The sequence below is a fragment of the Microtus pennsylvanicus genome, chromosome 9, assembly GCF_037038515.1.
Source record: "Microtus pennsylvanicus isolate mMicPen1 chromosome 9, mMicPen1.hap1, whole genome shotgun sequence".
Lineage (NCBI taxonomy): Eukaryota > Metazoa > Chordata > Mammalia > Rodentia > Cricetidae > Microtus > Microtus pennsylvanicus.
In genome coordinates this window covers 107,690,443-107,705,696 of record NC_134587.1, presented here as the reverse complement: position 1 = coordinate 107,705,696, position 15,254 = coordinate 107,690,443, and the positions used below count along the sequence as shown (strand labels likewise).

At 51.6% G+C, this 15,254-nt stretch overlaps 1 protein-coding gene across 3 annotated transcripts in view; it reads right to left on the bottom strand.

The window, feature by feature from the left end:
* Positions 1–15,254, bottom strand: part of Nwd1 (NACHT and WD repeat domain containing 1) — a 141,550-nt gene that overhangs the window by 4,902 nt on the left and 121,394 nt on the right. For all 3 annotated transcript variants that reach the window (XM_075987010.1, XM_075987011.1, XM_075987009.1), the window contains 5 exons: positions 13,585–13,857; positions 9,762–9,852; positions 5,059–5,213; positions 3,135–3,411; positions 439–989 (listed from right to left, as the gene is read on the bottom strand). In XM_075987010.1, coding sequence (XP_075843125.1) covers positions 439–989; positions 3,135–3,411; positions 5,059–5,213; positions 9,762–9,852; positions 13,585–13,857 — 1,347 coding nt within the window. The remainder of the gene's footprint in view (positions 1–438; positions 990–3,134; positions 3,412–5,058; positions 5,214–9,761; positions 9,853–13,584; positions 13,858–15,254) is intronic.

The following is a 15,254-nucleotide window of genomic DNA, read 5'->3' as shown; positions in this document are numbered from 1 at the left end:
GGTGTGTGTGCAGGCCGCAGCTCTAGAGCTCCTGCAGCGCAGCACAGGTGCAATGCACCCGTGGGTGGCTGGGCGCGCATCTGGGGGCTAGGGGACGCCTTGTTAGGAATGCCTTCCTCTTCATTCGAGTCAACTGTTGGGCAAGTATGAGGACCTGCAATGGAGCCCTAGTTCTCATGTTTAAAAAAAAGCAGGCATGGTGGTCCACACTTGCAATCCCAGCTTTGGGGAGTTGTGGATAGGAGCACCCTGCCCACTGCAGCCTAATGGGAGGGCCCCCAAAAACAAGGTGAGGAATGACACCCAGGTGGAACTCTATTCATCACACACAAAGATGTATGCTCACAGCTAGAAACAGTGTAAACACAAAATAAGAAAGGAGCACAGGAGGGAAGAGGAAAGGGCACAGCATGGATGTCAGTGGGCCGGGCCACCCACCTCATAGCTCATCTCGAACATCCCCCTGCAAGCTTGCAGGTCCCAGAGGCAGAGCAGTGCATCCTCCGCCCCGCTCACGGCCAGCTGCTCCCCGTGGCTGACCGCCACGCAGCTCACCCTGCTCCCGTGGGCCTCCAGCGGGAAGACTTTGGAGCTTGCACAGTTGTACAGGAAGAGGCCGCCGTCAGTCATGCCGTAGAGAACACGGTAGTCGGCCAGAACGGCCACACTTGCTATGGTCTCCGGCAGCTGGGTGTAAAAGGTGTAGGTGGGGCCCTCGATGGTGGGACATGGGTCCCCGGGGCTGATGTCCAGCACCAGGACGATGTTGTCATAGGCGATGGCCAGCCGGTCCTCACTCTTGCTCAGGGACATGCAGTTGACAGCTTTGCGGGCCTCGGATGGGGGGATACACAGCACATCTTGCCTGGAATTCAGGGGGAACACAAGCACAATCCCCGAAACCAGGCCTGTGAAGAGGAGCTTGGCCTGTTCGGCCACCTCCAGACACCGGACCTCATTGGACGTGTCCAGGGAATCCTGTTCCTCACCTGCTCAGGGAGAAGAGAGTCAGGGATGGATCGTCTGGTTTTCTTAAGCTTTTAAAAAATTACAATTATTTTATATGTGTGTCCTTCCCACCATATGGGTCCTGGGGCTCGAACTCACATTTTCAGGCTTAACTCGTGGGCGTTTAGCTGGCCTTAGCTTTCTTATTTTCTGACCCTAAGTTTCAGTTTGGACAGTTTTCTGACTGAGCCTGGAGCGGCAAATGAACCCTGCACCTATAGACATGCTCAGTAAGCCCTGAGGCAAAAATGGAAGCCAGGGCCCGACGACGCGTGCTCAGTAGGGACTGGGAAGAAATGGCATCTGAAGCTAGGGACCGGGGCTGTGCGCGGCAGCGGGGAGGGCAGAACCTAGGTTTGCACGTGCTCCATGATGCTACACTGTCTACCTGGCCCTGCTGGGCCCTGGGAAATAGCACTGGGGCAGCCTTCTCCAGCACCCGCCCCCGCCACGGCTAGACTGGCCTCTGGGTTAAATTCAGAGCGGTGTCATGAAGTTCTTTCTTCCATATTGAAACATTCCCTTCTGATAGGAGAGGGAGGTGCCCCAGGCTGTGAGCTGTCTGCAAAGGGTGCACAAAGCTCCACACCTGTAGCTTTCACGAGTGTCTGAGCGCTGTGTGGGAACTGGGATAACACAGCAGGCTCTCCCCCTGCACCCCTCCCCCAGCGCCCACCCGCACTCCTGTAACTCCAGCAGACTCCCTGTTCTCCCAGCACGGCTTTGTCAGAGGTGATTGCCGTGTCTGGGGTGCACAGAGATAGACGCCTAGGGGAAGTCTAGCAACATGGGACCTCCCTAACCACCTAGGCTGATCTCCAGCTCTTCGGTTTCCTGCCTCAGCCTTCCTGGTTTGGGATTACAGCCAGGTGTAGGACCAGCCTGACTGGAATCTAATCTAATTAAATGAAAATTGCATCACCTCATAGTCCTGCTTAACCCTCCCAGGGGTGTCCTACAACCCTCGGGACACAGTGCACCTGTCCCCACTCCCCTTCACACCCTGGTAATTATAGGCTGAATGTTTGAGCCCTCACACTATGCCAAATTCGGTGTCCATCTGGGGACTGGAGAGATGGTTCAGTGGTTAAGAGCACCTGCTCCTCTTGCAGGTACCTAGGTTCACTTCCCAGCACCCATGTGGCAGCTCAGAAGCTCCAGATGCAGGGAGTCTGATGCCCTCTTCTGACTTCATGGGCACCAGGCACACGTGGTGCATATACATACTTGCAGATAAAACTCAAACCACTATATATATAAATCTTCATGATGGTTTTGGGAGGCGCAGGCTTGGGAGTTGATTAGATTTCTGGGGTGAACCCCTCAGAAGAGGGGTAGTGCCTGATTTAAAGAAAAACCAAAGACGAGAGCATTGCCTTGTTGGGTCAATCCTGCACAGACATAGCAAATGCATCTGTGAACCAGAAGTGCGCAGCCCTTGGCCCCTCCAGCACCTCTAGCCTTGTCATGCATGTCTGTGCGTCTCTGTGTCCATGTTCATGTGTGCACATCAAGGTTGAGTGCCGTTTATTCACATGCTCTTCAACCTCTTTGCACATGTGTATGTGGCGTGTGCTTGTTCACATGAGCACGGCTGCAGGTGCATGCATGTCCACGTGCGTGTGGAGGCATGTGTAGGTGAAGGCGTGTGTGTAGGACAAGACTGAGGCCAGAAGTCTCCTTCAGTTGCTTTCCATCCATCCATTCACTGAGGCAGGATTGAACCTAGAGCCAGCTTGCTCTGGGGACCTGCCTTCCAGCTGCTGGAATTAGAACCCAGTACTCATATGGGGGGGATCCAAACTTAGGTCTGGATGCTTGCACGGCAAGTGCTTCACCTACTGAGTACATCCTCCAGTCCCCTTTGTTTACTTTATGAGCCTGAGTTTGTGGTTTTATCTTGAACTCCTGTCCTTTTAGCTTTTACTACCAACCATGGCCAGCACACATGGTTTCTGTGGTGTTGGGGACAGAGCCTGGGGCTTCCCGTATGCCAGAAAGACACTGCACAACTAAGCTACAAGCACTCTACCAACAGAGACAAATCCTGGCCTCATCTTGGACTTCCGCCTCCAGGAGAGTAAGTCCAGAACTCACCACGCAGATGCTAGTCATCTCTCACAAACCTTCTGCCAAATCCCAAATCGTGACTTTGTTTTTGTCCCCGACCTTGGGGAAGTAGACGTAGCTGCCATGATGGGACACGGCAGCGAGGCCTGTGCGGTCCAGAAACGGAGCAGGAGGCCTTGGCTTCTGAGTGGACCTGAGATCCCAGACTTTCACAGACGAAGACTTTGAGGAAGCAGACGCTACCAGAATCCCGCCCTGGACCAGCAGGCTCACAGGGGCTCCCACGCCCTCGAAGACGTCCAGCAGGGTCCCCTGTTCTGACAGACTCCACATCTGAGGATGAGAACAGAAGGATGGGTCTGCCCAGGGACATGCTTCGGCTGTGCACCTGCCTCTGCTGAACATGGAGGCTTTGGCTCCAATGTCGTCACCCATCCTGGCTGCTGAAGACTTTCCAGGGCCCCAGCATTCTCACAGTATGCCCCGGGGACCCCAGGAGACACCATGCGGGCCTCTCTGGTCTGCAGCAGTAAACGAACTATCTTCAGAATAATCCTACAGCATGGCCTGTCCTCCTGGGTAAGCGGCAGAATTCTGCAAGAGCTGAATGAGTGAGATCGTAGGATACATGATATGTGCACACGTGCAGATGTGTGTGTGCGTGCGTGTGTGTGTGTGCATGTGTGGTGTTTAAGGAAACCACCATGTGATCTGAGGAGATGGATCAACTGTTATGAATACCCAGTGCTCTTGCAGAAGACCCCGGTTCAATTCCCAGCACCTACATGGCAGCTCATAGCCATCTGTAACTTCAGCTCCAGAGGATCCAAACTCTACTGTCTCCGAGGGCACCGGGCACGCACATGGTACAAGATGCTCATACACATAAAATAACAAGAACAGTGATAAAACTATGGCATCATGTGAACACATACTGGTGAATTCATGTCTGTGTGTTCTTGAATTGCCCCCCTTTTTCTATTTGAGACAGGGTCTCACATTACTCAGACCAGCCATGAACTTGCCATGTAGCTGAGACAGGCTGGGCTTCATCTCCTCACTCGAGTGTGGTTTCCTAAGGGCTCAAGGGTGGGAGGCTCGGTCTTGGGGGTGGTGGGGTGGCATGAGAGGTGATGGGACTTAAGAGGCGGAGCCTAGTGGGAGGCGATGCAGTCCTTGGACATAACTAAGTAGCTGGCTGTGGTTGTGCACATCTGTAAATCCAAGAAGGCAGAAGGTGGGAGAGCAAAACTCCAGGATCATCCTTGGCTCCATATCTAGTTCAAGGCTAGCCTGAGCTAGAGACCCTGCCTCTAAAATGAGGGGAGGGGGAAGCAGTTGTTACAGAACTCAAATGGGACTGTTATGCAGGCAGGTCTGGCCTCCCATCCCTAAGTGTGATCGCCCCTCACACAGGTTCACACTGTTTGCACAGATGTGCTATGGACAAGGAAGGCTCATCAGAACTGGTGACATTCTCTGCAGTTAGTCAAATTCTGAATACTGTGAGCTAGGCAGATCTTTTTTATATACAGTTCCCAGCCCCAGGTATTTTCTTACGGTAACAGAAAATGTATCCCTGACACTGGCATATATGTATACTGCCTATAATAAACAAATATGTGTTTCTACATAAATAAACTCTATTGGGTCCTCAAGAACCCGTAAGACTGTAGAGAGGTCATAAGACCAAGATGTTGGGAAACTCAAAGGCCCTACCTTGCCAGTCTTGCCTGTGCTGGCTGCTGAGAATTTTTCTCTTCTGTGGCCCTGAAGAACACTTTCTTGAATGCTCAGGTCAGACAGGGAATGCTGCCTGCTTTGGGGAACATTCCAAGTCTAAGCACAAAATACCAGCACCCCACACCATCCCACTAAACACCCCTGTCTAGGTCTGAGCTCATCTGTTTTCTGTGTATATGAACTTAGCAGGCATTGGGGATCCGATGCTCTGGGTCAGGGTCCTGGGTCCGCCCTCACCTGGATGAGCGCATCCCGGGAGCCTGTGACGATCATGTTGTTCTCAGGACCCACAACTGCTGTCTCTACTATGTCCTCGTGTTCCAGATCCGTGGCCATGAACCGGTGGAAGCCCTGAGAGTCGGCTAAGAAAATCCGCACACATCTTCCGAAGCCTGTGTAGCAGAGCCCAGTCAGACCCCTGAGCCTGGCGGAGCTGTTACCCAACCCATGGAGCCTTCTCCAAGCACCTACGGTGTCTCAGGGGAAGGCTGTCCCGAGGCCAGAGGGGGCATGGCCCCACCTTGAACAGCAGATGTGTGTTGGAGGTGACAGTCGTGGAGCTGTCGAGAAACTCGTGAAGTTCTCTATTGTCAGGACACACTGAGTTTCCTCAGATCCCAGACCATGGGAGGCATTTGTCCCTGGAGCCACCACATCATTTACTTTCCCTGCATCAAAAAGGTTGTTCTGTTCTATTCTATTCTTTATTGTATGTGTGTGTGCACGTGTGTATGATTCGCTATGGTGCACACATGAGGAAAGGAGGCCAGAGGACACCTCGAGGAAGTCGGATATCTCCTACCATGTGAGTTCCAGGGACCAAACTCAGGTCAGCAGGTCTGGCAGCGACTACCTTTACCCACTGGACTCTCACGGACCGCACTTTACCCGTCCTCAGTGTGTGTGCACGTGTGTGTGTGCACGTGTGTGTGTGCACGTGTATGTGTGCACGTGTGTGTGTGCCCGTGCATCCCCATCTATGCACTTTCAGAGGACAAAGAAGGCCACTGGCTCTTCTCTATCACTGCCCACTATCTCGCTGTGCCTGGAACTTGGCCAGAAGCCAGCAAGTCCGACTGACCTCCTGCCTCCACTCCCCACAGCACTGGGGTTGCACACGTGCACTATACCCCAGTGTTTCCATGCTGGGGACGTGAACACTCCTGTTCATGCTTGGACAGCAGATGTTCTGACCCAACAAACCATCTTTTCAGCCCTCGTTCCCCCATGTATGCATAAGGACACCAACGGTGTGGGTTCCAAGGCTGTCATGGGCCAGCAGAGTCAGCACATGCATACCATTGAGGATAGTTGCTACAGCTGCAAACACACACATGCACGCACATGCACATATGCACACACGCATGCACACACATGCACGCGCGCACACACACACACGCATGCACGTACGTGCACAGCAGTGACACCATGTGAAGGCTTCACTGTGGGATTCCCCAATGCGTGCCTCAGGCTCATCCTCCCTGAACTCCCAGACCAAGCTGAGCCTGCTGGAAACCTGAGGTTGATTTTAAGGCATGGTATCTTGTAGCTCAGGGTGGCTTCAACTCACTATGTAGCTAAGGATGATTCTGAACTCCCAATCTTCCTGCCTCTACCTTCCAAGTGCTGGGATGACAGGAAGATACCACTATGCCTAGTTTGTGTGGTGCTGGGAATGGAAGCCAGGACCTCAGGCTTGCTAGGCAAGCACTTTACCCACTGAGCCATGAGCTCTCTACTGACCGAGCCACACTCTACCCGCTGAGTCACGAGCTCCCTGAGCTATGAGTACTATATCAACTGAGTCCAAACATTCTAGCCGTGGAGCCCCAGTCTTAGCTCCAAGTCTGTCTCTTGCCTCTCCACACCCTCTGTGGAGCTCTTTGTATTCTAGGGTCCTTGAATGCTGCCCCCCAGGAGAAAACGTTCCAGGATTCTAACTGATGAAGCACACCATGATGTTTTCTGCACTTGTGGTCTAATCTTGGACACTAAATAAACGACTCTTTGGGGCCAGGGCGATGGCTCAGCAGTTAAAGGTGCTTGCCACCAAACCTAGTAACCTGGGTTTCATCCCGGGACTCACATGGTAGAGGAAGGGAACAGACTCCCTGAAGTTGTGCTCTGAACTCACACACACACACACACACACACACACACACACACACACACACACACACACATCAACCAGTCAGCACCATAGGGCACACCATAGGGCCTGAGCCCCGTGCCCACACTCTGTGGCCCTGGCCTGGTTCTGGGGACAAGGCCTCTCAACCCATGGAGCTTCCTTCCTGATAACCATGTTCTTTCTTTATCTCTGTGTTTTTCAAAGTAACAAAGTGAGTTCCTGGGGGAGTTTTGGACAGGCATCTTAGGAGGGGCTGGAGACCAAGGTCAGCCTCTTGGGCTGTCAACAATGCCAGTGTGTCCAGCTCCTGGCAAATTTACTATCAGGGCTTGGGGGTACACCACACACTGTACCTCATGTCACAAGTCTCCTGGCACCACTGGGGGACACTGCCCATGCTCTTTCCTTTGCAGATTTCGCGTGTGTATGTATGTGGGACCCCCCCCCCGCACACACGTGTGCATGTGTCTTTACATGCACTATTCCAAGGTCAGAGGTTGCTGTCAATGTTGTCATCAATTGCTTTTGAGGGAGCTTGGCATCTTGGCTAGGACACTGAACTCCCAGCATCTGCCTGCGGTTACAGATGGCTGTCTCCGTGCCCAGCTGGTGTGTATGCTGGGAATCCAAATTCAATGCCTTGGACTTGTCCATCGAGCACTTTACCCACAGAACCACTTATGGGCCCCACCTCACGTTTTGAGACAAGGTCTCTCTCAGGCCTAGGGCCCGCGGTTGGCTAGGCGGACTGACCGGGAGGCCCTGGGATCGTCCTGCTAGAGTCACAGGAGTGGACAGAGGAGGGACAGCTGCTGCTTTCTCCAAACTCTTGGGGACAGCACCCCACAATTCTGCTCATGAAACAATAGCTCTTGAAAAACTGCAGATGTGACCCAAGTCAGGGTCAGACAGTTCCAACTGCAGTGGCTGGTTCCTTCAGGCTGAGAATGGAGAAGCCAGTCAGAGCCCTCCCTCCCTGGCTTCTGGACACACCGTCTCCCAAACCAGCTAGGCACGCTCTGAGTGTTCCCATGCCGGGGCCTGGATCAGTCTGGCTCATGGGTCACCTCCTTCCTTGTCAAGATGGGTCCATGTCACAGTCAGGCAGGCCTGATGGCTCTCAGAGAGCCGCTCGGAACCCACAGCTGTTCCTCTCCTTTCTCTGCACCAGTGTGTTTTGCGGTGCACGTGTCTGTGTGCCCCGTGAGCATGCCTGTGAGAGCTGAGCCCGTAGAGGGCAGGGGGGCTTTGGGGCCCTTGGAACTGAAGTTACACAAGGGTGGGCACTGCCTGTCCCTGGATGTGCTGGGAACCAGACCTGGGGCCTCTGGAGGAACGGCTCGTGTCTTAACTGGTATTCTGAAAACTTGGTACAATAACAGAGAAATCACTCATTCATAATATTTATATTGATTTTATGTTAAATATTTGGGCATATTAAGTAAAATAATCTATGTGATTAATATGGGTTGATTTAAAACAAATTGAATATTCACTCTAATTTATTAACTAATATGGTTAATATTAATTTAAATAATCACAATTAATTAAAAGCTTTTTACTGGGACTAGAGCATGGTTTAATACTTAGTGGAACTTGCTGCTCTTGCAGAGGACTTAGGTCCAGTTCCCACCACCCAGATGGTGGCTCACAACTACCTGTCAGTCCATCTCCAGGGGTTCTGTTGCATATTGCCTCGTTGGGTACCCACACCTATCACACATACAACTAAAGATAATAAAAACATTTAAAATCTCAAGAGGTGATTACAGGTGTGTATGATGCATGGTGGTTAAAGGTTTGTGTGATGTAGAGGGGTACGTGTGTAAGGTATACGTGCTTCTATGTTACAGGTGTGTGGTGGGCACAGTACAGGTCTGTGTGTTGTATGTAGGTGGAGGCGTGCATGGTGGATGCAGCATACGATGGGTGACGGAACCCTTAGAACCCCCTCACTCACGGGAACATGAGCAGAGCTAATGAGCTTCTTGCTGAGTGGAATGATCAGACATGGAGACAGATGGGGCTCACTCTCACTCATACGGGGAAGCTAAAAGTCTTGACTTCAAAGTAGACAGAACACTACACAATGATTTAGTGGGAAAAGGCTCCTGCTGATTGGCCCAACGACCTAAGTTCAAATGCCAGGACCGGAAGGAGAGAGCCCACTGGTACATGTCCTCCTTTGCCCTCCACATCTGCATACACACGCACACTCACATACACAACACACACACGCACTCACACACATGCACACATGCATACACACATACCCACATGCGTATACACGCACACACATGTACATGTATGTGCACGTATGTACATACACACATGTACATGACACATGCACACATACATACACACATACCCACATGCGTGCACATGCACACACACGTACATGCATGTGCACACATGCACATACACACATGCGCACATGCATACACACATACCCACATGTGTATACATGCACACACACGTACATGTATGTGCATGCATGTACATACACACATGCACACACATACCCACATGCGTATACATGCACACACGTACATGTATGTGCACACATGTACACACACATGCACACATACATGCATACATGCGCGAGGACACACACATATATACACAAAATGTAACAATATTTTATAAAACGAAGAAGTAGAGAGATAATGGTGGGCACAGTTGGGAAGGAAGAAGGGTGTGGGGAGACAGGGGAGAAGTACCAGTGCCTCACTCTACCTGGGAGCCAGGCACCCAGCCTCCAGCCAAATTTTACTTCCCTTCTCTACACTCAACGAGAGACGAAAGCTACCTGCTGCAAGAACGGAATCATCTTCAGACACCACCAGGAATCCCACAGCTTCTGGAAGCTTCTCCAGCAACCTGTCTTCTCCTGAGGAAACCTGCACAGTGGAACATGAGAGTCAAGCTTCTGAACCGGGATGTGACTCCCCCCACCCCAAGCTGGCTCTGTCACACTGAAGAGTTCCTTAGCCCCCCAGTGCCTCAGTTTCCCTATTGGACAAGAGGTAACCTCAGTCTACACTCTCCAGGATGAAGGGCTAGAGTGTGTAGAAACCGTTTCCCAGTGTGTGACCTTAGCACAGTAACCGCCGTGATGATGTGGTTGCTGCTGCGCAGGCGTGGGGAACCTACTGGACTTTTTTGGCCCTGAAGGAACCGTGGAACTCAATGAGATAGAAATGTGTTTGGAATAGATGAGGCAGAGTGACCCATGCCTGTCATCCCAGCCTGGAGGAGAAGGAGGCAGGACTGCACAGAGTTCAAGCCAGCCTGGACTATACAAGGCCATCTCAAAACCAGCTGACTGATGTGATGTGGCCTGTACCTGCTGTTAAGACTCAGATCTCCCAGCCATGAGGAAACTTTTTTTCTATCCTGCTCAGTCCCTGGACAGGGCCTCAATGTGTAGCTCTGGCTATCCTGAAATTCTCTCTGTAGACCTTGAATTCACAGAGATCTGCCTACCTCTGCTTCTCTAGTGCTGGGATTAAAGGTGTGCACCGCTATGTACTTTCTTTTCTTTTTCTTTCTTTCTTTCTTTTTTTTTTTTTTTGAATTTTTGAGGCAGGGTTTCTCTGTAGCTTTGGAGCCTGTCCTGGAACTAGCTCTTGTAGACAAGGCTGGCTCGAACTCACAGAGATCCACCTGCCTCTGCCTCCCGAGTGCTGGAATTAAAGGCATGCACCACCACCGCCCGGTCTCGTTCTTTCTTTTTAAAAATTATTTCTATTTATCTTGAGACATGGTCTCACTGTGTAGTCCTGGCTGTGGAACTCACTATGTAGACCAGGCTGGCCTCGAACTCACAGAGATCTCCAGTTGTTAGGACAGCAGACATTGCTGCTACATTAGCTCCTTGTATAACCTCTGTTGTCCTCCCATCCATGCCCACTCTTTAGATGCAACTACGTGCGTGTGTGTGTTCACCTACCCACACCGAGAATGCTGGCCTGGGCTCTAATAGAGGGAAGCAGGATTTATCTTGGCTCCCAGTTCCAGGTCACACCCCCTCATAGAGAGGAAGACTTGGCTGCCCTGGATAGTGTCTGAGCTTCACGAGGGATCAGGAAGCAGGAAGCGCCAGCCAGAACTGGAAGAAGCTGACTCTTTTCAGCCCACTCCCAGTGACAGGCTTGTAGCTAGCTGTGCCCCACGTGCAAAAGGTCCCACTAACTTGCAATGCGGCACCAACAGCTGGGGACCAACTTTAAACACATGAGCCTGTGCAGGACAGATGGACATCTGCTGCAGCCTGGAGCAGGGACTTCCCCCAGCTCTGCTGAGGGACAGATGTGCTGAGGGACAGATGTGCTGAGGGACAGCTCTGCTGAGGGACAGATGTGCTGAGGGACAGATGTGCTGAGAAACAGCTCTGCTGAGGGACAGCTCTGCTGAGGGACAGCTCTAGTGAGGGACAGATGTGCTGAGGGACAGCTCTGCTGAGGGACAGCTCTGCTGAGGGACAGATGTGCTGAGGGACAGATGTGCTGAGGGACAGATGTGCTGAGGGACAGATGTGCTGAGGGACGGATGTGCTGAGGGACAGCTCTGCTGAGGGACAGATGTGCTGAGGGACAGATGTGCTGAGGGACAGCTCTAGTGAGGGACAGCTCTGCTGAGGGACAGATGTGCTGAGGGACAGATGTGCTGAGGGACAGATGTGCTGAGGGACAGATGTGCTGAGGGACAGCTCTGCTGAGGGACAGATGTGCTGAGGGACAGATGTGCTGAGGGACAGCTCTGCTGAGGGACAGCTCTGCTGAGGGACAGATGTGCTGAGGGACAGATGTGCTGAGGGACAGATGTGCTGAGAGACAGATGTGCTGAGGGACAGATGTGCTGAGGGACGGATGTGCTGAGGGACAGATGTGCTGAGAGACAGATGTGCATAGGGACAGCTCTGCTGAGGGACAGATGTGCTGAGGGACAGATGTGCTGAGGGACAGATGTGCTGAGGGACAGATGTGCTGAGGGACAGATGTGCTGAGGGACGGATGTGCTGAGGGACAGCTCTGCTGAGGGACAGATGTGCTGAGGGACAGATGTGCTGAGGGACAGCTCTAGTGAGGGACAGCTCTGCTGAGGGACAGATGTGCTGAGGGACAGATGTGCTGAGGGACGGATGTGCTGAGGGACAGCTCTAGTGAGGGACAGATGTGCTGAGGGACAGCTCTGCCGAGGGACAGCCCTGTGGGGACGGTTCACAGGGCCTTCAATTTAGGATTATGGTTTTTCTGATGGTGTTGTTCTGCTTTTTAAGACTTTTGCTTATATCCAGGAACGGTGGTGCACACCTTTAATCGAAGCACTGGGGAAGAAAAGACAGGCTAATCTCTGTGAGTTTGAGGCCAGCCTGGTCTACAAAGTGAGTTCCAGGACAACCAGGGCTACACAGAAAAATCAGTCTTGAAAAACCAGGCACAGATACATGCAGAGGCCAGAAGAGGGCGCCGGAGCCACTGGTTCTGGGTTTAGAGGTGGTGATCTCGCCAGTGTAGATCTAGGAATTGAACTGGGCCTTTGCAAAAGCAGCCAGTGCTCTTAACCGCACAGCGAGGTCTCCAATCCTCGTGACAACTTTAACAGCATGTTGACACCGTGAAGAACACAGGGAGGAGCATCAGTAAGGGATTATCAGGATTGGGAAGCCTGAGGCAACTGAGGCAGCTGTCTTCATCATGTTACCGACTGTGTGAAGACTCAACCTTGTTAGGGGCTGGGCCCTGGCCTGGGTGAAGAGAGGGAGCCTAGAACTGGCACCCAGGCCTCTGTGCTCCTTGATCAAACTGTGGATGGAGCCACCATCTTGACTCGTACTGTAACCTGGAACCGAGAGCTGATTAAGCCTATTACTCCCCAAGTTGCTCTTGTCAGAGTTTCAGCACAGCAACAGGAATGGGAACCCAACAGCCAAAAAAGGTAAAAGGTACCATTGTTCTTCCCAAGTTCCAGGACATCTGTGCACTACCTGGGGTGTGCACAGAGGTCAACCTCAGTGTCTCTCCTCTACCACTCCACCTTATTTTTTAAATTATTTATTTTATTTCATGTGTACGGTGCATGTCTACATGCGTCTACATGCACCACATGCATACTCACAGAGGTCGAGGGGGGCGTCAGACACCCTGGAACTGGAGTTACAGACAGGTATTGGCCAACATGTGTGTGCTAGGAATTGAACCTGGGTTCTCTGCAAGAGCAGTCAGTGCTCTTTTTCTAAAAATAATTTATTTTTCTTTCAAGTACATTTGTATTTTGCCTGTACATATATCTGTGTAAAGGTGTTGGATCCTCTGAAACTGGATTTACAAACAGGTGTGAGCTGCCATGTGGGTGCTGGGAACTGAACCCGGATCCTCTGGAAGAGCAGCTGGTGCTCTTAACTGCTGAGCCATCTCTCCAGCCCCTCCACTTTATTCCTTGAGGTGGGATCTTTTGTTGAACCTGGAACTCAACAGATTCCACCAGATTGCCTGACCCAGGCTCCCTATGGATTCTCCTGACTCTGCCTCCCCAGGGCAGGAACACACATTTGGGGCCCACATCTGGCTTTATGTGGGTGCTGAACATCTGAGTTCAGGTTCTCATACTTGAGTGGGAAAATCGCTTACCAGGACGATGGAGCCGCTGCTGAAGCCAGTGACCAGCTTTGCCCGTGTCTGGATAGAGACTGCACAGGTGGGTGTCTCCTCTTTGATGCTGGAAAGCTGGTGTTTCTCCTGCAGCTTTCCCGTGGCTGAGTCCCACAGACTGACTTGACCACCCTTGGACACAGAGAGCAGCACACCCCGAGCGGCCAGCACTGCCACGCAGGCCCAGGGGTCAGACGCATATCCTGGGATACAGAAAACCAGCTTTGCGGTTTCCAGATTCCACACGCTGATCTAGTGGAGCCGTGAAAAGCAAGAGAAACATCAGCATCAGTGGGAGACATGGGGTGGGACCCAGACTCACATAAAGCGGGTATGGTGTGTGTTATCCCAACACATGGGGAGTGGAGGCAGGAGGTTCAGTGTCACCTTAACTACATGAGGAGCTCAAGGTCAGTCTGAGCAGCGAGAGAGGCAATCTCTAAAAACAAAACAAAAACAAGCAAACAAAAAGAAAAATTTTTTTTTTGATTTTCGAGACAGGGTTTCTCTGAAGTTTTTGGAGCCTGTCCTGGCACTAGCTCTTGTAGACCAGGCTGGCCTCGAACTCACAGAGATCTGCCTGCCTCTGCCTCCCGAGTGCTGGGATTAAAGGCGTGCGCCACCACCGCCTGGCAAAAAAAGAATAAATTTTAAAAAATTAGAAGGAAGATTCCCAAGCAAGATAAGAATAATGGGTTAATGTAAGTTATAAGAGCTAATACGAAGCCTGAGCTAATGGGCCAATCAGTTTTATCATTAATATAGACTCTCTGTGATTTTCTTTGGGGTCTTACCAGCTGTGGGAACTGGGCAGGACAGAAACCCCAACAAGCAGGCCCTCATGTTACAGGACAAGGTGTCAGTTCCAGCTGACAGGAGTCAAGACTGATCTCATCTGCTATAAGTGTGCCCTTGTTGTAAAATATTGGTCACGGGGCCTATGAGATGGTTTTCCAAGTGGAGGGGCTTGTAGTTAAGTCTGATGACCGGAGTTCAAGCCCTGGGACCCACAGGATAGAGGAGAGAACCAACTACCCTGTTTTTTCCTTTGACTTCCACATGGGCCACACATACGGTAAATAAATGTTAAGATATTGATGTCAAGCCAGGCGGTGGTGGCGCATGCCTTTAATCCCAGCACTCGGGAGGCAGAGGCAGGCGGATCTCTGTGAGTTCGAGGCCAGCCTGGTCTACAAGAGCTAGTTTCAGGACAGGCACCAAAGCTACAGAGAAACCCTGTCTCGAAAAACAAAACAAAACAACAAAACAAAAAGATATTGATGTCAGCTGGGCCATGGTGGCACACGCCTTTAATCCCAGGACTTGGGGGGTAGATCTCTGTGAGTTCAAGGCCAGCCTGGTCTACAGAGTGAGTTCCAGGAGCCAGGGCTACACAGAGAAATCCTTTCTCAAAAAAACCAAAAAGTAAAATAAAGAAAAAAAATATTGTTGTTAAAGCCAGGTTTCACACTTTGGAAGCCGAGGCAGGAGAGCTGCCACAAGTTTGAGGCTGTACAGCATGATCCTGTCTCAAAAAACAAATGAAAAGATGCTGAGGTCTGGAAGACAGCCAGCAGGCACAGAGCTTGCTGGCCAAGCCTGGGACTGGATTTCAGGCCCCAGCACCTATGGAAAGGCCAGGCAGGTGA